The sequence below is a fragment of the Drosophila erecta genome, unplaced genomic scaffold, assembly GCF_003286155.1.
Source record: "Drosophila erecta strain 14021-0224.00,06,07 unplaced genomic scaffold, DereRS2 tig00000126-arrow-pilon, whole genome shotgun sequence".
Taxonomy (NCBI): Eukaryota; Metazoa; Arthropoda; class Insecta; order Diptera; family Drosophilidae; genus Drosophila; species Drosophila erecta.
The window spans coordinates 12,400,518-12,425,834 of NW_020825209.1; the positions used below are offsets into that span (position 1 = coordinate 12,400,518).

Consider the following 25,317-nt stretch of genomic DNA (forward strand, 5'->3'; position numbering starts at 1 on the left):
CAGATCAAAACTTTTTTTAATGTGTTTTCGATGAATTGCGTTTATTTAAGACAGGGCAAGCGAAAGGTTAACATTCAACGGACTGCATGGTTGGCTCAACCATAGCATTTAACAACAGCATTCACAGTTGTATTCAAACGATGCAATCCTCTCGTCCACTGGGACCGGTACCATCGATTTGAATCCCCTTCTACCTGCGGAAGGAGTGCGATTAATGCACATGAGTAACACTTCAGTTAGGCAAACCAACCTATAAAAAGACCAGGCGATCATCTAACCTAGGGTATGCGGAACGATCATCATTAGTTTCATCATTTGTGTAAGTTTTGACCGGTAAGCAGCTAAAATGATTGTGTTGGCTGGATGGCAATAGGATTAGGTGATGGTATAGATGGTATAGAAAAGTACTTACCAGCTGCACTCAGTTCATTAAAATGGGTGTATGTATGGCTTTCATCTGTTTAACTTGCATGGCATTATGATTCTCTGTGTACGTGTGCGTCGGTGTGTTGCGAACACAAAAAGCTAACCAAAATATTTCTGAAAGAGAAAAAATGTTAAATTTTTAGTGTAGTTTCTCAGTTTATGAAGTGTACTTTTTTTGCTGGCAAAGTATTGAGCCGAAACTTTCAACCTACCCGTCGCATTACAAAGAATTTTGGGGCTTTTTGAAATTTGTAGTTTTCCGAGACGAGTTGTGCTCCAGACGAGCTCTGGTGGCAAACTGAACATTTTCCGGGCTGGACGGGGGCACATGGATTTGACAGCTCCGTTTGTTCGATGAAATTAGTTCCAGGGACAATGTGATCACTAATTCTGAGCCCCATCGTAGTAACTTTCTCATGAAGTTAGAATCTATACATGTCTTGGGAGATATATTATGTATCATATATGTACTATATTTTTTTATTAAAGAAATTTCATTATTCCGCAATTGCGTTCACAATATCAACGCTAGTTGTTTCCCGACTACAAAGTTGACTTCCTATTTAGATGCCCCTCACACTAGTCCTTAAATAAGTGGTGTACTATTGGCAAGTGGCATGTCCTTCACCCGATTGTCCACTAATGCGAACTGCAAACGGATAACTGCGAGTATGAATTATGCACATTTACTTGAGATGTGTTCCGTTCCACTTTGAGCAGCACAAGCCGGCTAACCAAGCATCTTGTCGTGCCCTTTGAACCCATCCCCCTATCCCTCTCTCTCTCTCTCTTTCGAGCCCCCTCCCATGTGGTGTACCCCACACTCTATATCCGTCTCTTTCGCCCGCTGTCGCCCCATCTCGCTCGCTGATGTTATTCCGCTGTGCGTGTTTGCATTTTGTGCGTGGCGCTGAGCGCTTCCTTGCACAGTGGAGGTCACAAAAGTAGTGCTGTTCTTATTTCTATTTCATCTATTGATAATAGTGCCTGTTATTTTTGTGCCTGTATCTTAAAGCTGTGAATAAAAGCTGATATATTCGCAGTCAAACAAATATCACACAAATTAGTTTGTAAATATCCATATTTAGGGCTCACAAATATTTCATATCACATTCGCATTAGGCTTGGACGCCACTGTGTATCTGTAATCCATTTAATTCAACCAAGCGACCATGCCAGCTGTGTGTGTGTGTGTGTGTGTGTGCCTTTGGCATTATCAACTCATAAATATTTATTGAATTTTAAGAAATTTTCAAAAATGGCTACAGCAGTAGCCGCACAAGGAGCAGCCAAGGAGCAGGAGCTCAATCTGCGGGACAGCCGATGACTTGTTGTCCTGCCAGCGTATCCGTCATCGATTTCGATTGCCTCGCTCCGCTTGGCCGGCTTCTTAGCCAACCATCCATCCAGGCCCCCCGGTGGTTTCAGCCCGGTTTCAACTGGGGTTTTCCTGCGAATCTTGCGAATCCTGCGAGTCCTGCGAATCCTGCTGACCCCAAATGGCTCGCTCGCCACATCCATATCCCTTTGCATTCTCTTATTTGGATTATAATTTTTTCCATTTCACATGTGAGTGCATTCCTCTTTCTTGGTGGTCATCACATTCTCGCCAGTTGCCAGTTGCCAGTTGCCAGTCGCCAGTCGCTTGGCCACTTGTCAATTTCCATTTTCATTTTCATTCCGTCGTTGAGAGAGTTGCGACTAGGGTCCTCGAAACGCGTAATCCCAGCTCAAGCGGGGAAGTGAACGAGTTAGACAAGGTCATCGATTCAAGGGTCTAATGGCATTTCATATTCAAGTTGATACAAATTGAAATGCAAAGCAAGTCGTTAATAAACGATTAGGCTAATTCTGCGTGCAAATAACTATGCTTGTATGTCCAATCCAGTTTCAATTTATGAAAAGAAAAAATCTGTTTATTATTTAGTTCAATACGTGTATTTATTTGCATGCCTACCTACATTGTAGCTCTCGAAATTCGCCAAAGCCGCTCCCAATTCATCGCTCGCAATGGGGGCAATTAATTGATTTTGTACAGGAAGCTTTATCGATTCGAAACTCAGTTTTGCAGTTCTCGTCCATTTTGGAGCGTAATTCGGTTTAATATTCTTTGACTTGATTTCCCAGGAACTCAATCATTTCCATTTGCCAGCATGGACGACGAGTTGCGAGTTGGCAGGTAAATGCAATTTGGAAGCGGTGCATCTGGGAGTCATCCGTAACCGGGCTCGCTCACCTGTGACCCCTTCCCCGATCGGGGCACTCTTAACCCCTTGACCCCCTGACCCCTTGATCCCTTGATCCCCACCCTCCTTGCACGCCCTCCTCGATTCGAGAGAGTGTCCTGGTCAAGCGGAGCTTTTCCAATTTTAATCGCATTAAATAGTCACTTAAGCGCCGACCCGCCACGCCCCCATTTTCCGGCCACCTGAATGCACTGAGATTCAAAAACACCCTATTTCTCACCCACCCACCACCCCCCCTTCCGCCCGCCGATGCGAAATTAACTTGTTGATGTGGGAACGACGACGAAACCGTAACAACTGACGGGAAAAGTGGGAATTGGGAAAAGGGTTCAATTCAACGTGGACCATCTCGGTGGGGGTTTCATTCACCATCGCTTTGCCACGTTCAATGCTAGTTTGAAAATCGCATCGTGTTCGAATCTTATTAGTGGTTTATAATTATAATTGTATACAGACCAATTACGCTGCGAGATGGGTAACTGAGTGGTGGGTGGGTGGTTGACGTGGGAGTGGCTCATCAGGTGTGTGTATCTGTGTGGCTAATTAACCACCACCAGGAACTGGCCGTTAAGCACCCGGGCGTACACTCAGAAAATAGGTGTGCAAGCTTTCTCTTTCAATAGAACACTTGTTTGTGAGCAGGCAGCGTTCATCTAAGCATTGCTATCTAATCAATAATGGTACATAGCGAATATACTTTTATATATTATTTGGTAAAATTTTTCGCAGTGCATGCATAAGTGTGTGTGCTTAAATGGGAAGCCCAAGTATGCCGATAATGATGTTCATTTCGTAAGCAAATGTCATAACACAAACTCAAAACCCAAACTCAAACCCAAGCCCAACCACCCACACATTTATGTAAATAGCAACGCAAATTTATGCGTATGTATTTGTGCAGCTCAGAAGACAAAGGACAACCCCCTTAACCCCTTAACCAGCTTAACCCACAAGCCTCCTCCAGTGTCCAAGTGCGCACATGCCTTGTAATTGAATCCACGTCTGAAATCTGTCTGTGGTCGATAATTTCATTTGGGGCTGCATTTTGAATACAAATTTATCGAGCAGCAGAGAACCGTGACACGTTGCAAGCAACCGCATCACGATATGCCGATATTCTCGGTGCCACTCCCCCATTCCCCGCCAGATTCGCCCGCCCAATTGCCGAATGTAGGAATACAAAGAAGTTGTTGGCTCCGCCTAGCGGTTTAATTGTTTAAATTGCAACGCCAATGTTGTTCAAGTGTATACATATAAGCACGTAGTGTAAGTCGATTTTTATATTTGTGTATATGTATATATATATTCATAATATATATATATTGCAGTAGATCCGACGCAAGCTACTCGTCCAGCAGAACCGGTACCATCGATCTCAAAGCAATACTATAGCAACCAACTAGAATATCCTGTCCATTTCTGAGCTGCGATGAAAAATGCGTTATTGAATGCAAAAAAATTAAGCGCATATTAATTGTATACTTTTTTTTTGTTAGCCGGTTAAAGTGCGAACCGTTGCCATTGCTTCCCCAACGTTAAAAAAAGCAATGGCGAGTGTGAATGTTAACAACAGCATGAACTATGAAAAAAAGGTGGTTTTTCTTGGCTTCTTATTTTTGGTTGTAAGATTTGTAACTTACAGCTTACACAAAAATTTTGAAAATTTCGTTTTTAAGTCATTTGCTCCGAGACGAGTTGTGCTCCAGACGAGCTCTGGTGGCAAACTGAATATTTTCCGGGCTGGACGGGGCACATGGATTTGACAGCTCCGTTTGTTCCATGAAATTAGTTCCAAGGACAATGTGATACGAGATTTTCGATCGCATCGCAGTTGGCGCTGCTTAGAAAACTGGAAATCCATTCGCTCAAGCCATCAGTTTGATATCCTAACGTATTGGCGATAACAACATACAAAAGATACAAGATACAACATTTCGAAACCTATTACAGAAAATCCCACTGAAGTAACATACAAAAGATACAAGATACAAAATTTCAAATAGTGACTGCATCTAAATGACTAGCATTTCGTTTGAGAATCCACCCACCCAGGTGTACCCACCAATGGAAACGACAAGAGTCCCGATCTTTGCTTGTCCGATAAGGTCAGTTCTGAACATATATATGCCTATCTCAATCTGTGATATAATAAATAAAGCAGCGAATAAAGCAGCAAAAATGTACAGTAGATCTTAAGATTAATCAGCTTTCAAGTTTCCCTGTACACGATTTTAGTTGAAGTCAAAAATATCAAAAGGTTTAATTGCTTTTCGTTCCTTTCTTGCTTCAGCCCTTCCAATTAGTATTATAATATCGCGCTCTATGAACCTTTGACTCCGAAAAAGTAGTACTTCAATGCTATAAAAATGTATATTTTCTGAGCGCCTGCGTCCTTCGGCGAAAGAGCAGAATTAAGAGAACACTCTCGAAGAAGAGTTCGCCAAATTGGAACTGCTTGTCGAGGTTACATTAAGTTAATCAAATGCCTCAGAGATTTGTGGCAGCCGACTCTTATATTAGAGGGTTGTTGTCTTGGCTAAAAGGATTCTATCAAGTAACAAACTTATTTCTATTAAAAATCATTTAAAAATAAATTTTAAAAAATGTATAATTTATTTAAAATATTACATGGCACATTTTGAAGAAAAACGAATACCTATGGTTTGGTAATTATTAGTAAGTGGCCGTAGGACTTTTCTCTTAAGTGCTATTTGTAACAGTTTGTGTTAGTTTAACTGTTACACTTAATCGAAGAGGGTCACTAAGAGAGTTACTTTCTCCCTTATTTACTGGCTCTCTTTCGCACTGAGCCGCACTGTTTTTCTTGCTCTCTTCGGAGAGCGCAACAGACTGTTATTTTAGCAGAGTCCTGTGCGAAGGATAACCAATTATGGCCAAGGAGGCGAACTTAAGGCCACTCAAAAACAATTTTTTCACATTTTTATTGAAACCGAAAGGAAGGAAAAATCGAAAAAAAAATGCGATCATCCTTAATTTTCCTTGAACGCTCGTGCATATAGAGAAGAGAAACACACCGAATGTGGGGTAGGAAAATAATGCACGCACCCAACCATAACTTGTTGAATCTGCCAGCAGCTTTTCCTGCAGGCAAATTTCACTGGGAAATTCAATATCTTTACTTGGCTGTGCGTATGTGTGCGAATGCTCGTTCGCCTGCCTGAGCGCCTAAAAAGCAGACATAATTAGTTTATGCCGAGATTTTTGCGTCTCTTATGGCGCGACACTTGGCCAAAGGAGCAGGAGCAGGAGCAGGAGCAGGACCAAAAGCAGGAGCAAGGACATTCCATTTGCCCCATCTAAATGCATTAAAGTTTGGGCAAAGTGCACACCATACAGGCCCCAAGTCCTTTGACCTACTCGTATTATTAGACCGGAAAATAATGCTTCAGGTCGCCCGCAGGGAAAATTCATTTGCCATTGAACGGAAAAGCCGATGCTTTCGTACGGCCAACAATAACGAATTTCTTTCAATAAAGCGGAAAAATGAACTGTAAATTAAGCCATTTGTAATTAATTGGCATATTTGTATAACCTCATCGATCGGTAACTTGGTAGTTGGGCAAAGTAGTGCATTTGGTATTAAAAAAGAAACATACATTTCAATAACACCTTGCCCCGTGTGGGCGTTATCTTATTATCACGCATATTTTTCCATCGATGCTTTTTGGGGCGGGGGCAACACTTGAAATCGTTATCAAATTGCCGACTCTCCGTTGCGCCCACATCCACGAGATTCTTTTGTGTCGCTCCTAAGACGTCGCCCTTTTATTTGAGTTTTATTTTAGGTTGAAAAATCAAAATTTTACACTCGGCTACACACTTGCAAAGGCTACCGAAAGTTATGGCTAGAAGGCGGCCGGGGAACTGGGACTACTTAGGCCATACATGCAAAAGTATCTGTACACAGGCGAAAAGAATCTTGTAAAGATTTGATTCGAATAAAGCAAACGGATGGCCCAGAAACGCTTGCCTGGTATTATATGTACAGCTATAATCATTGATTTAGAATGTGGAACTAGCTCCAGCCTTTACTCGCAGTGTATATTTACGTATTTGGTTATGTTTTTTGCGTGTATGTGCCTAAGTGCGTGTTTATGGCGCAATAAAACAGACCCTAACAGGCTCGCACACAAAGCGCAGGGGGGTGGCTTTGGAAGGGCGATGGGTGGGTGCTCATGGGCGGAGCGGATGGGGGTTGGACCTGGGAGCTGGGAGCTGGATGCTGGATGCTGGATGCTCGGAGGCAGGCGGCTGCAGGCTGGAGCATAGACATAAAGCAATCGCGTTGACTGCTCTTGCTGTTGCATGTTGCCAGGGCCAAATGAAGCAGCCAAAGCGAGACCCAAAAAACCAAAACTCGGAGCCAGACTAAGACCAAGGAGCAAGGATGCACCGAAAGAAATTATGGTGAGCCGCTATAAACTGTATCAAGTGTAATTAATGCAACAGCAGAAAATCCTCCTAGAAAATCCTCAAGTGTGCAATATGAAATAGACTTTGATTTGAAATAAACAGCTGCCTACCATAGACAGCTTTTTAAGAAAATGAAACACTGTGCAGCCATCACTTAAAATAATTTAAAATAAGTAAGCAACAAACATCTTTAGGCTCTTATTAATGTTAATCAATAATAGAGGCTATTATTAATGCTTATCAATAATAGAGGCTATTATTAATGCTTATCAATAATATAGGCTCTGCTTAATGCCTATCAATAATAAGTGATTAATTGTAGGAGAAATGAGTAGAAAATGAAAATTTGCGTTTATGCACAGTATTTTGTGCAGTGCCCACCAGCCAGACGAATGTGCTGGCCAAAAAGAGCAGCCCGAAAAGGAGAAAGGGGTAAAAGTGCCGGAGACAGTCAGCCAGCATCTTTCCGCTTGTCTGCGGCGCATTTATGACTTTCCCACCGAAGCTCTTGGCTTGCATAGCCTGCATGTAGGCGCACAGGCATATGTCTTATCACAGACACACAGATGCCCACACAGATACTCACACAGATACACAGATACACAGGCACGCAGACACACAAAGGCGCACCGACACACTCACATGGCTGGCTGCTGTCAAATGCCATACTAAACCGATAATCCAATCATAAGTTATAGTCAAATGAGTTTGCTCTTCAATAAATTTTCGCCTCTTTTTTCCCCTTGATGTCTTCGTCATGGCCAAAATGAAGTCCTACTGGCTGCTGTAGCCCAAAACACTTTGTCTCGAGGAGCATCATTGGAGATGCTTCCACACGAGCGCAGCAACCAATTAGAAACGGCATAAAAGTACCAGGTCGCTCTTTGAGGTAACAGGTGAGTGGCCTGCCAATAACGGTTATTGGTCTTTGGAATGTGCTCTCTTCGGGCGACATAATCACTCAATTTGCCACAGTTACAGGATGGGAAAATGCTTTAAAATGCTAAATAGTTACTGAAAGTATCTGGCACAGTAAATGACAACTATTTATTAACTTTGCCATTAAATCATTTGACCATTCGAAATTAAGCCGATTAAGAACTCGCTAATGATGTCAAATGATGTTTCGTTCTGTGTCCTGTGCCATGATGCACCGTGATGCTGGAATTTTTCATTAATTGGCCATCTTTCAACTCTTTTCATGTTTGAGTGGGGCTGGATTTGTATCGATAGGGGGCCATAAGCCCATGGTCAGTAAAATATGCTGGCGTATGCAGGACGTGCATATGCCGCGGATTGTTGCCTTTGTCATTTGCCATTTACAAGGATGTCCTTGCCCCCACATTTTCCACTTTTCCGCCGGACTTTCACCGCTCTTCCCGCTTTTTTCCCTCGCATTTCTCGCATTCAGCGACTGCTGTTGGTTGCCACTGCTACATCGTTGGCTTTTATGCGTATGTGTAACAACTATTAGAAAGGAGTAGCAAACAGAATGGAACAGGAGCAACAGGAGGACCTTCTGCCATGCCAGTCCCCATCCCGATCCCCACACTCAGACTCATACCCCCAATTTCCTTGTTCTGTGCCACGCGCATTATTTCTCTCATTCTTTGCTTCTTTCTGAAACATTTTTGGCCTCGCCCTGCGATACACTGGAAAAAGCGCTCGAGTTGTGTGTTTCACACGATGTTTCAGTATGATGTTTGAAGTTTGAAGTGAGCATAAATCTTTCCATATTCAACTGTTGCATTTCATTGTAAGCCTTTGGCACTATTAAAGGTATTTTCGCAGTAGAAGTTGCTTGACTTTTTCGAGGTGTGGCAAACATTTATGATGTCCTGCAATTGTCCCATTTCGCATGTGGCAGCTACATGTGTGTGTGCGTGTCCTGTTCTTTTGTTACAACGATTTTTGCGCAATTTCTTTTGTGCTTTGTGCAGCCGCCGCCGCCGACGCCTCCATTTTCCATTGCCGCTGTCATAACTGTCGCTTCGCAACAGCAACAGCAGCAGTAGCAGCAGCAGCAGCAGCAGCAGCAACATTGCTGCTGAGCACATGCAATTAGTGCCAAATGTTTCCATATTTTTGCAAAAACGGGGGAAGCAGGTGGGGCAACAATGCTGACCACAGCATTCAACAGCAGCAGCAGCAGCAGCAGCAGAAGCAGCAGCAGCAGCAGAAGCAGCAGCATTTGCCAAAGGAGCAGCCATTGGACCAAACATCACCAGGACCATGGAGCGGATGGGTTGGCTGGGATTGGGTGGGCCAAAAATTCTGGGGTTGAGTGCCTGGACGGAAGGACCGACAAAAAATGAGCAACATTTTCCCCGTTTCATTGTTGCCACTGCCGCACTCACTCACACAGGTTGCACTCGTAAAAAGGGCCGAGCGAAGTGAATGGGTGCAATTATTGGGGAAGTGTATACGACATCTGGATGCTCTGCGAGTGCCGAAAGTCTCCGGGCACCGCAAATCCATAATGGCAGTCTGAAATGATCCCACATCTCAAATCTCCAGATGCTTGGATGTTATAAAAAGCTATTTAGAGGTGTGGCTTCACTCACAAGGCTTTACTCCATTCGTGAGTGCCTGGCCTTTGGCAGGGTATCTGGGAAAGTCAAAATATTCAATGCCTTGCCGGCCATGTCCGGCCGGATAGGACAAAGTGGCAGGAGTGCGAGGAGTGGCAGGATGGCAGGATGGCAAGGAGTGGCAGGATCAGCACGGAGCGTGGTCCAAGTGCCCGGCTGGCTGTGTAAGCGGCCGTAACATTTCCCCTCCCCCTCCCCCACCCGCACACACACAGCACCTACGCTCCTTTTGGTCCTTTTGCCCCTCAAAGTGTGAGTGTGTATATGGTTAATTATACATTTTGCATATGTATTCCGGCCGAGCGGAATTTGTCGTATGCCGCACATGAGCGTGTGTGTGTGTGTGTGTGTGTGTGTGTGTGTGTGTGTGTGTGTGTGTATTGTTGTGCACATATCCGATTTCGGCCCGCCACGCCCACCGCCCCACACAACCGACCTCTGTTAACAATATGCGTTCGAACATTTTTTGGACTCTCTTCGCGCCCCATTGTCATCCGCATGTAGTACATACGTTGCAAGTGAGGTCAAAATAATAAGAGGCAAATAATTAGGCATTATATCTAGCACTTATAATTTAATCGTGAAAGTAGAACAATATTTATATTATTTATGTTTTATGCAACATAATAGTTTGCCATCGAAACACTTACATGTTTCACCATTCATTTTAAGAACTATTATATGTTCTATAATATATAATGTATATAATCTATAAAGGTATAATATTTTCCAGTTCCTAAGCAAAGCAGCAATTTAAATGCCACTTTCCTGGCGGCCACTGTAGGAATGAAAACTCCGGCTTAATAATTTTTCATCTATTTTTAGGCTGGCGGAAGTGCGCGGTACGCACGTCCTTAAAATTGGATGGGGATTGGGGGAGTAGCGGGGTGGCTGGCATTGTGGCAAGATAACCGAAAAATGTGAACAATCGTGTGTCAAATTGTTAAAGGCCTTCCAGCGACTAAGATCATTGTCGGCACATGGTCAATATGTTTTTTATGGGACCGGCTTAATGGTGACTTTTGTATGCCAACCACAGCGAGCAGAACATAAAAATGGTTTCGAAAGCCGGCAAAGTACTTTTTAAGTAGCAAGGAAATCGAAAGAAAATATAGGCCTGGATGATTACATGAATTCTTTGCTCCTTTTGGAAAGTCTGTGTACTGTACCTATTTAGCTGCCTCGCATACGTTGCACATCAGTGTAATTCCTTACTACAAAAGCTTATCAATTCCGAGTAATTAAACCGTATGACTCGAGTGGAATTTTTAATTTTACCACTTGGCCAAGGCAGACGCTCTGGATTCACTTACTCTCACATAACTCAGGGTAAAATGGGACAGAAGCTGCTGCAAGTTTATTATTATCCTTTGTTGCTCGGATCGCAAGTCATTATTTATGATGCCTGGCATTCCATCAATTTGTTTGTTTTGTCACGCTCTGGTGTGTTGGCTTATTAGGCGACCATTGCCATCATCATCAACCTCACCATCGCCCATCGCCCATCGCCCATCCTGAATCCCTTTCGATTCAGTACCCAGTTTCCAGCTCCCAGCTCCCAGTTCCCAATTCCATACTCATCCACATGAAGGGGCGGATCCGCACTCATTCCTGCACTGCGTCCTCGTTGCAGCTATTTTCAACGTTTAGTCTGTTGCATCATTTATCATGTGAAATGCGCCAGACACAACAGCAACTCAGATCTGGAGGAGGAGCACTGGAGCAGCCAATCGGGGAGCCAACACCTCCAACTCACATTTGCCCCACATTGAGCCCCCCTCCCCCCACTCTTCTTCCCGCCGGAGGAGCTCTGCAGGAACGGCGCCAGCTGCACTTCCATTGCATTCCGTCCGTCCGTTTGCAGGCGTTGGTCAAAAGCAGAGCCAGGATGCAAGGACCAAGGACCGGGAGTCCGGCAAAAGCCATAAAAACAAGTGCAAATGCAATTTGAAAACAAGAAAGTTGCTTATGCCCTTTATTCAGACTTCCGGATACCCGCCAATTATACCAGTTATTATCAATAATATTAATATTATTATCTTAATTAGATATGAATCGCAGCTATGCCAACGCTGAAATATGTACATCTTAACTCTTTTTAGCTATGGAACTTTATGCTCTTTATGCACTTTATGCACTCTGATCGCACAAAAGATCGAAAGTACCAACCTATTTGATCTGTCCACTTGCCTGTCACCCACACGATCGTGAATGCAACATACCCCTTGTGCGGGGTATCATAGTGAGCCCTGGATGAGCAGGGGTGCAGACTGGCAAACGGTATTTGGTAATTAATAGGCCATATAATGATAAACGATGCGAGTGTGTGCGCCCATATCGGCTGATTCCCCCGACTCCAGAATCCAATGATTTAAATATGGCGCATGAAATGCAATAAACAAATAAATTAATTGAGCCAGGGGGCTTGTGTTTCCACCTAATAGAAAGAAATATGAAGTGATAGAAATGCATTTCCACCCCCGTCGTCACCCTCACTCGAATCCTCCTCATCGGCGACCTATCCTGTTAGTTAGTGTTGGGCCACCCGCATGCATTGAACTGGGAAAATTTAATTGAACTGCCCGCAAATGCAATGACCGCAGGGTCGTGGAGATGGAACTATTAGCAGGGGATTAGGAGGGGTCAGGTCAGTTCAGCTTAGTTCAGTTCAGTACAGTTAGCCGGCCGGAGCTCGCCGGATTGGGGGATGCAACGGGGTTGGACTGCAAGCAGCAGCAAGTGCCATGCATTTGAATGAATGCGAATGAATGGGAGGCGCTTTTTATGGCATATATAGTAGTTATTTTCAGCTGCAGCTGTTGCGAAAATATTTATTTGTATTTCGTTTCATGTTGTCCGGTCCGGTACGGTACGTGCCATGTGTGAAAGTCAAATCTACGGACATAGATACAGATGCAGATACAATTGCACATACAGCCACAGGCAGTGATACAGATACAGATGCAGATACATCTGCAGCTACTGCGACGGACCACAAAGGCTAAGAGATAAATAAATCATTAGAAAATAAATAAAGCAGGCAAATAAAATGAAAACAGCCATTGACACTGGCGATTGCGATTTGCATTCTCCTTTGATCCTTTATTGACTCCTGTGTACTTGTTTTTGTCTCTTTCTCTATCTCTCGCACCCGACACCCACCTGTCTCTGTCTTGCAGCCGAATCACAATCAGATAATTATTTCCCATTTGCATTTAATGCAGCATTTGTGCCCGACTGTTTAATATATCTCTTTGAATAACTGGCCAGGTTATCGTTATCGATGATTAATCAATACATTTCATTTGTATAATGAAATGACTAATTACCAAATAGGCTTTGCCCAAATTTATCACTGCTTAGCAATTTAAATTTTATCCTCAGTCGATACTCTGTCAAACTATTTGAAATGTATAATAATGTTCTAATATTTTAAGAAATATTTGCGCAGTAATTTTAATTTCCCTCTATTTTGTTATAAGCTATTAATTCCCCAATTTCTTAACAACTTTTCGCCCATGCTCACACGCACAGCTGCAAGTAATGGCTCAGCCCCTAAAACCCTTGCTTTCACTATCCCAGATGATCGCTCGAACCCCCCGAGGAGATTTACTTAGTCATCACACTCGGTTTTACGAGTTTAACGATGCACTCCCTTTTTGCCATCAGTCCGTTGGCATCATTGTTGGCAGTGTCGTAAAAGGCAATTTTAATTGAAATTATGATTAAATATAAACGAAAAATAATGTCAACTTTTCAACTCGCCTAATAGTGGCCCATATAAACAATCATGCTCACACACGCAACACACAGCACACAGGCCAACGTTGATGCGGTCTAAGCCAATTTTTATGAGCTCCAAGCCCCGAAACCAAAGCGAAACCCAAAACCAAAGCCAATTGCTATCCCGAAAAGGCCAAGAAGGCGATTCAATATGCTCACCAAATGTTGCTGTTAGCAGGCACTGGGAAAAAAGGTGTACGTATCTACGAAACTTACTTTGCTTCAAATACATAATACATATTAAAAATACATCATTTGCAATGTAGTGTATTCAATACTAAATTAGATAGTTCCAGTAAAATAGTCATATTGGTCTGCTAATATATTTGAGTAATACGTAAGTATCGAATAGTTGGTTTGCACTTTTTTGGGCAGTGCACATGGTAGATGGTGGTCGTATAAGGATTTTATGAAGTTTATGATCTGGCCGCACATAAAGCGCTATTCCTTGTGTGCGTCTGTGTGGGTGAGTGTGGCCTTAATGTATGCTTTTAATTAATAAGTGTGCGTCTGTTTATGGTTGCATCCCCCCATATATGTATATCCCTATACACATGCATATGTATAGCTGTGTATGTGTATCCATACCCGCCCCATTTTTCACAGTCTGGCAGAAGAACAAACAGTTTTAGAGCGAACATGGCCGGCTATAAATGTGCGATGCCCGCGTCTGTCAATAAGCCCATCAAGTGCTTTCTGTAAATTAATTTCATGCTCATCACGGATGTTCTTATTGGCTTTTAATGCGTCCTTGGGTGCCTGTAACTGCCCGCCAATTTTTGCGCCATATGCGCCCCCCATAATGACGTCATCGATGGGGGGATAAATGCCTGAAAATTATGTACTTACAACTGGCATTTTGAAGTGCAGAGTTATGACCGCAGATTTACGTAGAACTTTATGTGCCATGCGTTGCCATTTAGCCGAAATTCATAAGAATTTATAGGGTTTAATTCAACTGGATGTGTATAAGTATTTTTAATGATCTATGAACATAATTGAACTGTAAAATGTACTTCAATTATAGTAAATAAGACTGCATCCTTTTATTTATTGTTTTATTCCGCGTTGTGATACTTTCTCAAGATCTAAAAATGCCGATTTATTAGCACTTTGGTATTTGAAGCAGTGGGCACAAAATGGGGCAGGCTGAATAGCAGGCTTAACTCGTTGCCACCGCTGTCTGATAATGATGATGATGCATCATTAGGTTGACTAATTTTAATTACGCCGACGCCTAAATTGCTGCTATCATTTTTAATAATATGCCGTGTCTGTGTCGCTCTCCCTCTCGCTCCCACTCGCTGCCTCTCTGTCTGGTCTGTCGCACCAACTCTTGCCGCCTCTTTCTGTCTATCAAGCCCTCTCATTCTGCCACCCTGTCTGTCTTTCCGCCTGTCCTTAGTTAGTGTTAACTTTTGCAAGCGGCAGCTGTTGCTAGCATCTTTCCAGTCTCCTTTTCCACTTATACCCTTTCTGGGGGCTTGTCAGTTGTTGGAAGCCCTTGAGATCTTTTAGGATCTAATATGATATGAAATTTAGAGTATCACTTTTAGATACCTTAGATACCTAGATAGTAGATCATTTCATAGCTGCCAGATCAATTTGAGATTTATGTAGGGTATCAGTAGGGTAGTCCGATCGTCGGCTCGAAACTGCGGGCTGATGTCCTGGTCGACCAAACGACTTTTGGCCTGTCTTGATGCCTGGCACGGCTTCGTCTGCCATGCACGGGGGTAGATGGTAGGAGGGCGCGAGGGGCGTGCTGAGGAGGGTGTTGCACAAAGCCAACAAATTATGCACTTACACACACACACACACACAAAAGGGGGCAGACAACTGCGTCGCTATTTGAGTTATGTACCAGTATGTGCAAGGAGCCGGCACATGGCTATGCCATCCGCACCATTCCCCCTTTTTGCAACGCCCCTGCACCACTTGAGCTGTACTTTTTTTGCGTCCTTTGAGGACCCGGCACTTGCAACCAGCGACTCTGTGCCAGGTCTGTCCTCTCGGCCCGGCTGACATCTTCTTACTCCATTTGGGCGCGCTGTCGTGTTAATTTAGCGCGAAATATTTGACAAGATGACGCGATGCCACAGCCCCGGCGCCCATTTGCACCCCTCGCAGCTGCACAGGCAGAAAAACGTGCCACCTTTTGGCCAGTTGCCACAAGACGCACAACTGCTGTGTATACTCTGGTCAAAAACATACTACACTTTGGTCTATCTACAGCAAATTGCTTAAGCAATTGGTTAAGTGGGTGATATTCCGCAACTAACTAGTGGAGTTCTTGCAGTGTATGCAGCACAGGCACTCAGGGCGGCGGCAGTAACGATCGAACTTCAGTCTCAGTCTCAGTTTCAGTCGCGCTGTCTGTGCAACAGACACTCATATCGATTTATAAGATGCCACACACTCCTGACATTCGATAGTGACTCCACTGTCGTGTCCTGATGTCCCGATGTCCTGATGTCCCGATGTCCTGATGTACCGATGTCCTGATGTACCGATGTCCTAATGTCCCAGTGTTCCGCCCCCAAAGTCCTGGAGTCGCTGTGATTGAGCTGCGCGGTCGCTTTAAGTGATTCGCCTCCAGCTAATTCGCAGACAATCCCAGCCAAAAGCCGCAAGTGACTTCCAGCAGGTTGAGCAGTGACTTCGGGAAACCTGAAACTACGGTTTCGGATTACAGCTTTCGGTTCGCAAAACATATAACATAAAAATACTCAAATATATTTCCAAATGCAATGGATTTATGATGAAATTTGAGCATTTAACCAGCTGGAGCCCATTTCAAAGCAATTGCAGTGACTTGCGGGACCTGATCGCATTTTCCATTGATTCAATTATCCATGCCATGGCCACAAAGAGTCGGGTAAGTCATCGAATAAACTGCATTTTCAGGGCGCACCACTCACGGCCCAAATCAGCCGCATAATCAGCGCTATCGCCATCATCGTCACTATCATTATCATTATCATCATTGTTCCTTGTCGCGTCGATGGGGATCGAAGGTTGGCGGGGCCACACGGGTTACACGGGTCATAGGGGGTTACAAGGAGGTTGCAAGGAGGTTACAAGCAGGTTACAAGGGCGTTGCAAGGGGGTTGCAAGGGGGCTGCAGTAGGGAGCCAGCCAACGACAGACAGAGTCATTTATAAAATTTCCACCCGAACGTGTTAAATGGCGTCAATATTAAAAGTTCAAATATGACGCTGACGATGACGACGCTTGGGAAAATGGGCAAGGGAAAATGGTTATGGGCGCGTGGGAGGGGTTTTTTGGGGGCTTTGGAGGGGAGTTGGACACACGTACATATGTATATAGACGGCAAACGAATCAACAAACGTTGCAGCTATTATCGCTGTCGCAACATCGCACAACTACAGATACAACTGCGGCGTAACATGCATGGGCGTTTCTTGTATGCTATTAGGGGGGTTCGAGGCTACAGTTCTTTGGGAAAATCGCAGCGTGTTTGATTATTACTATTTACTCTCAAGGGTATCTAGCACTTATGAAAAATAGTATATTCTAAGTAGTATTTGAATATGGGGCTTGGGACCCCTGCTGCGCATGCCACTGCATACACATCATATATGGCATGTGGCATATGGTCCTTGTTGCTCTTGCTGCTGCCGCTGCTGCCGCTGCCGCTGCTGCTGCTGCTCATCATCATCTTTTGGCGTTAGCAAGTGCTTGGCGGCAACTTCTAATGGCGGCATTATGCGACCCCCAAAACTCCTCCCCCACCTCCTCCCTGCCCCGCCCATGAGTGTGAGTGCGCGCCCTGCGCAAAATGAAAATGAAACTGTTGCAAAATCCCATAAAACGGCCAAAAAGCTTTTGTAAATGACGCCAACAGCTGTCGATGGCAAAGCAGACAACGTCGCCGTCCGCCCAATTTGCCAAAGCACACACCCACTCATTCGCCCCACCCCCACCCACACACACACACACACACCCACACCCATCTCGAAACCCCACCCTCGGAAACACCCCCCTTTGTTGTACCACGATTGACATCTATGTGTGGGTACACTGGTGAAAATACTCCACCTAAAAGGTTTCCAAAGCATAAGCAACATGCAACAAACATTCTTAGGCATGCAACAAAAAAATACCTTTCGGACTAGCTACATTATATAACAAATAAATTAAATAATTCCTTACCCTTAGGCGCATATCAGTAAATTCTGTATCCATCAATTACACACTCAAGAATTATTTCTTGCACTGCATAATTGTGTGTTAGAAATGGGGGTTAGATTGCGATGCAAGTGGTGGGGAGTCGTGAAGGTTTTTGGCGCGTTTTAATAAAGCGACAATGACATTTTATGAATTTTCCACTTTGTTCTCGGTCCACGCCCACAATGCCACGCCGCCCCTCCCGCTCCTTTGTGGTGTTTTCATTATTTGTTTGTTTGCCGAGAACCACAGACTGGCGGCCGGTAGGACTCCAGGACTCCAGAACTGTGGACTCCAAGACCAGGACTTCCAAAACTCCAAATGAATTGGCACTGTCTGTGTACTCGATGGCTGATTCGGTGTGTGTGTGTGTGTGTGAGGGGGAGAGGGCGGGTGGTGGCGGCTGGGTGTTGCACAAAGGCGTGTCCCAGTGTGCCATTCGATATCGGATTTCATTTATAATTAGCTGCAAAGTCAACGGTTGCCAGCCATACCTTGGACTTGTGGTTGGTGTGGCCCCGGTCAAGTAATTTGCTTGTCAGTCGGGTTCCGGGGGTTACTTGGGTCCCCAAATGGGTGGGAGCGGGTGCGGTTGCACTGCAGGGGTGGTGCCCCAATGGCTGCTGCTCCCTGCTCCTTGTGACGTCTCACACGAAACTGGAGCTGTCCAACGGCCAGGATGTTGTGGTGCCACACAGTTAGTAGCTCTTTAAATGTGCGCTTCCATTCTTGTATGGGTAAATGGTTTCTAAAACTGAGCCTAAACCAATATAGGTATTTAAAAGTTCAGAGATTATTATGAATTCATAATAAAACTATGTTTGTATTTTCAACACTTACATTTGCTTTAATGCCAGTGTGCACGGTCTATAATACACCCACTGAGTAAGCCGATGACCATAGTATCGATATATCGATCGCATACTCAATCGATCCGCGTTGGGAGCTTTCATTCAGCATAACATCCATTCGGAAATCCATTTCAATCACAATGATTGGTGACAGTGGCAACTGGATCCCGGACTCGTGCCGCTTTCCGCAGCATGTGCTGTCCGACATGCTGGAAGGACTGTGCCACGACATCCCAAACCTAACCCACACGGAGTGCCAGGCGCTGGCCGCACTGCATGTTAGATGGATGGCGAAGCTGGTCAACCGCCAGCCAGATTCGAATCGACTTCCGCCAGCGCCAAAGAAGCCCCGTAGCCGGGCTAGGAACATCGCACCACAGCAGCCGAACCTGTCAGGCGAGGAGAAGCGCGTGGAGCACAACATCTACGAGGCGGACGACTACGAGGTGGTCAACAATCGCATCCACATTCCGCGGCTGCGTGCCGCTTGGAGACCACGGCACTTCGACATCATGATGCCCGCCATTGTTATCAAGCGGGGCCTATTGAATAAGCACTTTCACTGGCGCATTCTCAACAAGATCATGGAAGCCGCCGACGCAGAGGCCCAAGCCGAGCTTCAGAAGTTTGTGGACGAAGTGGTTACCTCGGACAAGCTAGACTGAAACAGGCTAATGTTAAGCCCCTACATACCATGTTATGTTAAATTTTTTTCAATCATTAATACCAATAGTAATGAGTAAGGAATATCGTGTTAATATTAAAATTGTTCTACACTTTAATTGAGAGGACTTGCACATGCGACATGCTTAAGTCCTGCATTATGTATTATGTATTGTAAGCGTACTTTCTGTTGTAAGCGCACATATGTATTAAACTAACTATACTATATTTCATAATATTATACATTATATATGTATACTACATAACCATTAGACTAAGCACCCAAAACATTTGTTGACATTCGAAAATCTCGCCAATTAAAATCAAACGTATTGTGTAGCAAAGGCATAGTTAATAAACTATACGAAACCCATGTCTCCTGTGGCAAATCAAAAACGTTTTTTCCCAATTCCCCCATGAGCGCCCTGTCCCAAACCGAATCATGGAGAAGTTACAAAGTAAATTCCACGCCCGGCTGCCAAGTGGTAGTCCAAATTAACAGCTAATTACGTGCGAATGAAAGCTCTCCGGTGGGGATGTGGTCTCAAAGTACTGGCTACGAGGCAAATGGAAAGCGGGGCAGGTCACAACGAACACGTACAGCAACTAAATGCAGAGAAAGCGAGACAGACACCGAGCCAAACAACATTTGAATACGAAATTGCCCTTGAAAAGGGTTGTAAGCAAAAAATAAATAAAAAAAAAAACTGCCAAAAATGGCAACTGGTATTATACAGAAAAACAAACAAGTAATTCTGAAAGTCCCTTCGAGGCGAGAACAAAAGTGACAAATTAGTCAGGGGCGTCGGCACTGAAAGCGCTACAATTGACACGGGTTGCGTCCAAAATATCCCTTGAAGCACACGCAGTCTATGGCAAAACAGTTTAACTTCTATAATACAACTTATTCGTTAGCTTGGACGTTTCTATATTCGTTGTGGTCATTACAACTTAAAAAGCGTGTTGCGTTTTATGGCGGATTTCCAATTGTGGTGGTCGTCATAAGGAAAGCTACCAAATCTCCACACGTAGCCTGATATCTTTTTGCATAATTAACAGCCATATAACAAAGGCAATAAGGATTGCGAGATACTCAGAGGGTTACAAAGTAAACAGCTACAATCGAAGCATTAGCTAACAATTGAATTCAAACATAATGCTGATTAATACTAAAATACAATACATAAATATATTACTCTTTAAGAAATTACAGGGCAACACAAAGAAGTGTTTTAAAGGTTTTGTTTTAAAATATTCTTGTAAATGGTTTTCAGGGGTTTCATAGGTATACATTTCTATTTAGAATGTAGGAAAGTGCAAATATTATACTATTAGTTGATTGTACTTGATACAAATAAGTAATTCCTATTATTTCAGCCGCAACTGTGTGTGGTTTTTGTCGGACTGCAGAAGCTTCTTGTTGGCGATTTGTATGCAAGGACTCTGGTCCTTAGGATCCAGTTCCATGGTCTTATCGGGCTTGGAAAATTAACGCCCCAAACGGGATTGTGTCGTTAAGTGGGGCATTTGCATTTCTGCACCCGGTTTATGGGGAACTGGATGGCTCTCCGTTGTGTTGTCCATTACCGTTGTCGACAGCCAGCGAGTGGTGCAGCTCCTCCTCCTTAACGGTGAAAATCCCGAACGTAATCGGGATCTCCTCAGCGACCTCGCCGTATAGTTTAACCCCAAAGCACAGATCATCGCCCACGGACAGTTCCTGCCATTCCGTGCCAACTCGCTCCAGCGAATAGTTGATAAATACGCCGTTGTAGGTTTCCTGGGGAAGGCGAAGAGGTTTACTATCGGCGGCACCATCGTAATACGTATCTTACCAGCTCCTTGACGAAAATTTTGCCATGCTTAACCAAAACAAGGGCGTGGAATCGGGACATGTAGTCGTACTTCAGTATAGAGGTGCAATTAGAGTGACGTCCCATAATGTGGACACCCTCGTCCAGGTGAATCATATCGCCAGTAAACACGTGTTCCAGATAGAATGTCATTTTTTAAACACATCTCAAAAAACTTTAAACGATGCGTTCTTCTGCTTTCGATTCTTTCACACTACACCTCTTACAAGCAATCGATTGTTTTCGATAAACTTACTTATTTATATTATACCAATATATTTACAGGCAATATTTTATGGTTGGTTTGTATACATATGTATGGAAAATTAAAAATTACTAGTGAAGAAATTATTTACTAGACTTGAGGACATGTGGACCGAGTGCCTTTTAATCGATAGCTTATCGTTGAGAATCGGTATCGAATCGCTGAAGCGATCTAATATCGAAGCGGTAAAGAAAACAAACAAAATTGCTACCAATCTGCAAGAGCTTTTGCATAAATAATTGACGAAATAACTGGCTCCACTACGGCGTAATTAGCCGGAAATCACGGAATAGAATCCCTTCACCAAGATATGACAACGCGGGCGAGGCCAAAAGTCAAATAGCAGGGCCAAATGCAGTGAGCCAAAAATAATGAACTCCAAATGAAGTAGAACAAGAAAGAAAACACAGTGTTAATTATTCATATTTCATTAGCGAACAGCACAGAATCGCAGGTGAAGGCGACGCGATGCGATGCGATGGCAAAGGGCAAAGGCGTGTGCCATCTAAAATTTATAAAAATCAAAGTAAGCACTGCGAGCGCAAGGAGACCGACTGTCTGATGGCCGAACTTGGTATACCCTTCAAATATTTACATACAAATGTGCATACATATATGTTTGTTTATCTTTGCAGAATTGGAGAAATCGCCTTTTAAGTTGCCCGAAAGTAGGCAACAAAATCTTTTGAATTGAAGCTCGTTTCGATTTATTTACTGCACAGTTTTAGTTTAATCCACTACAGAATGGTGCATTTAAAACCAAATAGTAATATTCATTCTGTAAGAGCCATTTTTGCCATTGCATTTGGCCTGATAAGCACATGATTATAATAACACCATATGAGCAGTGCAAGCCACCCGACAAAAGTAAGCGGACCTGCGGAAAGAGTAGGATGCGAAAACCGAGGAGCAGGAGGTCAGCTCCGCAGCGAGTAAAACAAAAGGGAAATGTCGAAAAGGAATCTGGATACACATCATCATTTGTCTTGACGGGAAGAAGGCGGTGGCCACCGAGGCAGTGGAGAGTGGCTCCATTTAGGCCAGGCACATTGATGAATGAAGTGCGTAGTGGCTGAAAGGCCAAAAGTCAGGCGGCATTAAAAATGCACACGCAATCAGAAAATGCCTCACAACGGACTGAGGACCCAGGACACCAGAGCCCGGCACTTTCGACTCCAGGCGCCATGCTCCATGCGCCAGGTGATGGATCAGCGGCCTCAGATAAGACAGGCGAAGAAGGACAAGGAGCTAGAGCTGCAGATGGGCCTGGAAGCAGCGCCATAGCCAGAGCCATAGCCAGAGCCAGAGCCAGATCCAGATCCAGAGTCGGGGTAATGAGTGAGTTGAATTTGGGCTGCTGCCGTCAAATGTTGTTAACCCCTTTTGAGTCGGGCCACTCGCCGTGGAGAAACAATTTATAATTTGTTTGAGGGCTTTCAGCGGCCTTTCAAGGCAATTACCCCGCATCCGCTTGGCGGACAGAAGGACCTGGCTTTACCTTTGGCAGCCAACACCTGCACAGCATTTCGGCCTGACTGGCTGCGAACTTTGGCACCCAGATTGGTCTGGACTCCGGATTCGGGTTCACTTACTGGGTCATCCTGTTGGCCATGCTCCATTTTCACGCTGTGATATATTGTGAAAACGCCGAGCATGTTTCCTTTGACGGAACACCTTCATTTGCCATGGATGCGTGTATGCACTGAACAAAAAGAGCCAGCTGCTGGCTTTAAAATATGTACATATATATTGTGACTGACCAATTTCAAACTCATAACTACTCAAATAGTTGGCTGTGGATCCTTTATGGATTTGGATTTTTCGCAAATCGTTAAACATTTTAACCGCGATCTTATCTTGATGATTTTCTGAAAGTGCGGCAAGCAAGTGTGTGAAAACGTGAATGTTGACCCTTACGGAGATATGCACAGATTTTCCATTGACAGGAAAAGGACTTTCGCTCATGCCTGACTCCTAAAGGATATGAAACTGTGCTGCCTTGGCTGCTACTTATGTACCAGTTATTTGCGGATCTGTATTAAAATTCAAGCTCTTTCATGCTATTAATATTCCATTGCGTATTCGCGCGAGAATATATTCCATTTTTAATAACACGAAACTTTATGAAAATTTTATAAATACAAGGCAGCGTTGGCGATGGGTTAGGATGTGCAGGAGTAGCTGTTGCCGGATTCCTTGACAGAAAAGAAAAGAAACGTAAAGAAAAGTAAAGGAAAGCTCAAAAGTCAAAGCAAACAGGGAAAAACTCACTGGGGCCAAGGAACCGAACCGAACCGAACCCCAAGCTGGATAAATTGCGCAATGAATCCATTTTGGGTGATGGTGAAAACTCGGGTGCACACCATCCACCCATCCACCCACACACTCGCCGGAATGAAAACAAAGAGAGGAAAAAAACAATTGAAATGTGAATATTAAATATGGAAGTACAAGTTGCCAGTTAGCGTGCTCCCGCCATTGTTTGTTGCATCACCTTGCAGATCCACAATAAAAAAAGGAAAACCCCACCCACTCATCCACCCACCACTTGACTCCACGGCAAACTCCCCGCGGCGTCATTGTGCTTCCTTACGGGCGGCGGTGGAAAATGCCATTTGATGGCATTTAGATGGGATCGCTGATTGATGTTACTGGCTTCTACGGGAATTCCCAAAGCCAGACCCAAGCTCGGTCAGTTGGATGCCCTGGCGGCGGTTGGTGTACAATAGATGGAGGGCTTCTCTTTGGTTTCGTGGGCGCTCCAGGAGTTGGCGAAAGGTAGAGCTCTACGGGAATCGCGTGGGCGGAAAGAAGTCTTGAGCTGGCATTAGTAAAAAGGTGGTGTCGGATGAGTGGGAGCAGCGGATCCACTGACGAGTGGTTGTAAAAGGAAACAAAAAAAAAAGAAAAACACATCAGATGAGGAAAATATTACTCATTAATTGAACATACCTTAGCCGGGAAACTATGTCAAACTAATAAAGCTGTGGAGTAGGTTGCGTTTGATGGGTTGAGGTTTACCCTTTTCCCGATAACTAAATCTTCAGCACGCTGCGCTATTATTACGTGGATATTACATCAACCTATATATCGCTAGCTTTATGTAGTACTTTCACCATGGCTCGGGTCCGGCATATGTGTAATGCATACAACGAGGCACATTAATTAAATAAAAATTGATTTTCCAAGCGCGTGAAATGCAATCAACGGCCTGGCTTCAAGTGGGTCCGTGTGCGTCCATGTGGCCTGGCTGTCGGCCTGGATTCCATACCCATACCGGACTATGGGGCACTGAATTCCATGCTCCTGCTCCGTGCTCCGTGCACTCTGCTCCACTCCCGCCGTGTTGTCAAATGGAGTTAACAAAGTTTACGCTTTTTGCGCGCCGCTGTCTCATTCCGCTGGCTTTATTTTTTTGTCCTGGTCCTGCTGCTGCTGCTGCTGCTGCTCTTGTGTGACTTTTTTTGTTCTTTATTTTTTTGTGGCTCGTCGCTTTTTTCTTTTTTGTTGCATCGTATGCATAAGTATATAATGTGCAGCTGGCTGGACATGGATGGGTGAATCTGTTGGGCAACGGGTCCAGCATGGTGCTGTAGTCATGGTGCCCGTCGCCGGTCCGTTTCGCCTTTTATCCGTTTGGCCACAACGGCGGCAATGAGTTTAATGTGCGCTGTCGCTTTTTGGCCGTATTTAAACCACAGCAAGTCATCAGGCAAATTGAATTTTCAACGTATGGTCGCACATTGCGTTGCACCACTCCGTGTCACGACACCACCCGCCGCCCACCGTTCATGTCTATTTCGACCTCGACCCGTTCTGCTCTTAACCCTCTAACGCTGCCAACTAGTTGCAAATCGAAATCTGATTAATTAACCAACAAGCTCGCCTGTTTACTCTGCTCGTTTGTTCTCGCAAAAGAAGCCAGTAATCAGCATGCCAACTTTAATTGGCATGGGTAACAGCGCGTGGATCGTGATACCTGCGAGAAATAGTCGTTTTGGGATAGGTTTTTAT

The 25,317-nt window shown here is 44.3% G+C and overlaps 2 protein-coding genes and 3 long non-coding RNA genes across 5 annotated transcripts; 2 read left to right on the forward strand and 3 right to left on the reverse strand.

Annotated features, from left to right (window-relative positions):
• LOC113564523 lies at positions 1-737 on the reverse strand. Its single transcript, XR_003408068.1, has 4 exons — positions 639-737; positions 413-540; positions 251-359; positions 1-194 (listed from the first exon to the last, which is right to left on the reverse strand). It is a non-coding gene; the product is annotated as an uncharacterized LOC113564523 (long non-coding RNA).
• A 3,233-nt stretch (positions 738-3,970) lies between these two features.
• Positions 3,971-4,332, reverse strand: LOC113564529. Its single transcript, XR_003408071.1, has 3 exons — positions 4,313-4,332; positions 4,155-4,251; positions 3,971-4,096 (listed from the first exon to the last, which is right to left on the reverse strand). It is a non-coding gene; the product is annotated as an uncharacterized LOC113564529 (long non-coding RNA).
• A 14,225-nt stretch (positions 4,333-18,557) lies between these two features.
• Positions 18,558-19,216, forward strand: LOC6551215 (moonshiner). Its single transcript, XM_001978352.2, has one exon. It carries the CDS (start codon positions 18,663-18,665, stop codon positions 19,185-19,187), a length of 525 nt encoding a protein of 174 aa, XP_001978388.1. The 5' UTR covers positions 18,558-18,662; the 3' UTR covers positions 19,188-19,216.
• Positions 19,217-20,459: 1,243 nt separating this feature from the next.
• LOC6551216 (protein phosphatase 1 regulatory inhibitor subunit PPP1R8 homolog) lies at positions 20,460-21,288 on the reverse strand. Its single transcript, XM_001978353.2, has 2 exons — positions 21,021-21,288; positions 20,460-20,965 (listed from the first exon to the last, which is right to left on the reverse strand). Exons 1-2 carry the CDS (start codon positions 21,189-21,191, stop codon positions 20,732-20,734), a joined length of 405 nt encoding a protein of 134 aa, XP_001978389.1. The 5' UTR covers positions 21,192-21,288; the 3' UTR covers positions 20,460-20,731.
• A 157-nt stretch (positions 21,289-21,445) lies between these two features.
• LOC26526399 lies at positions 21,446-22,145 on the forward strand. The gene is made up of 2 exons (XR_003408059.1): positions 21,446-21,877; positions 21,939-22,145. It is a non-coding gene; the product is annotated as an uncharacterized LOC26526399 (long non-coding RNA).
• Positions 22,146-25,317: the final 3,172 nt, after the last annotated feature.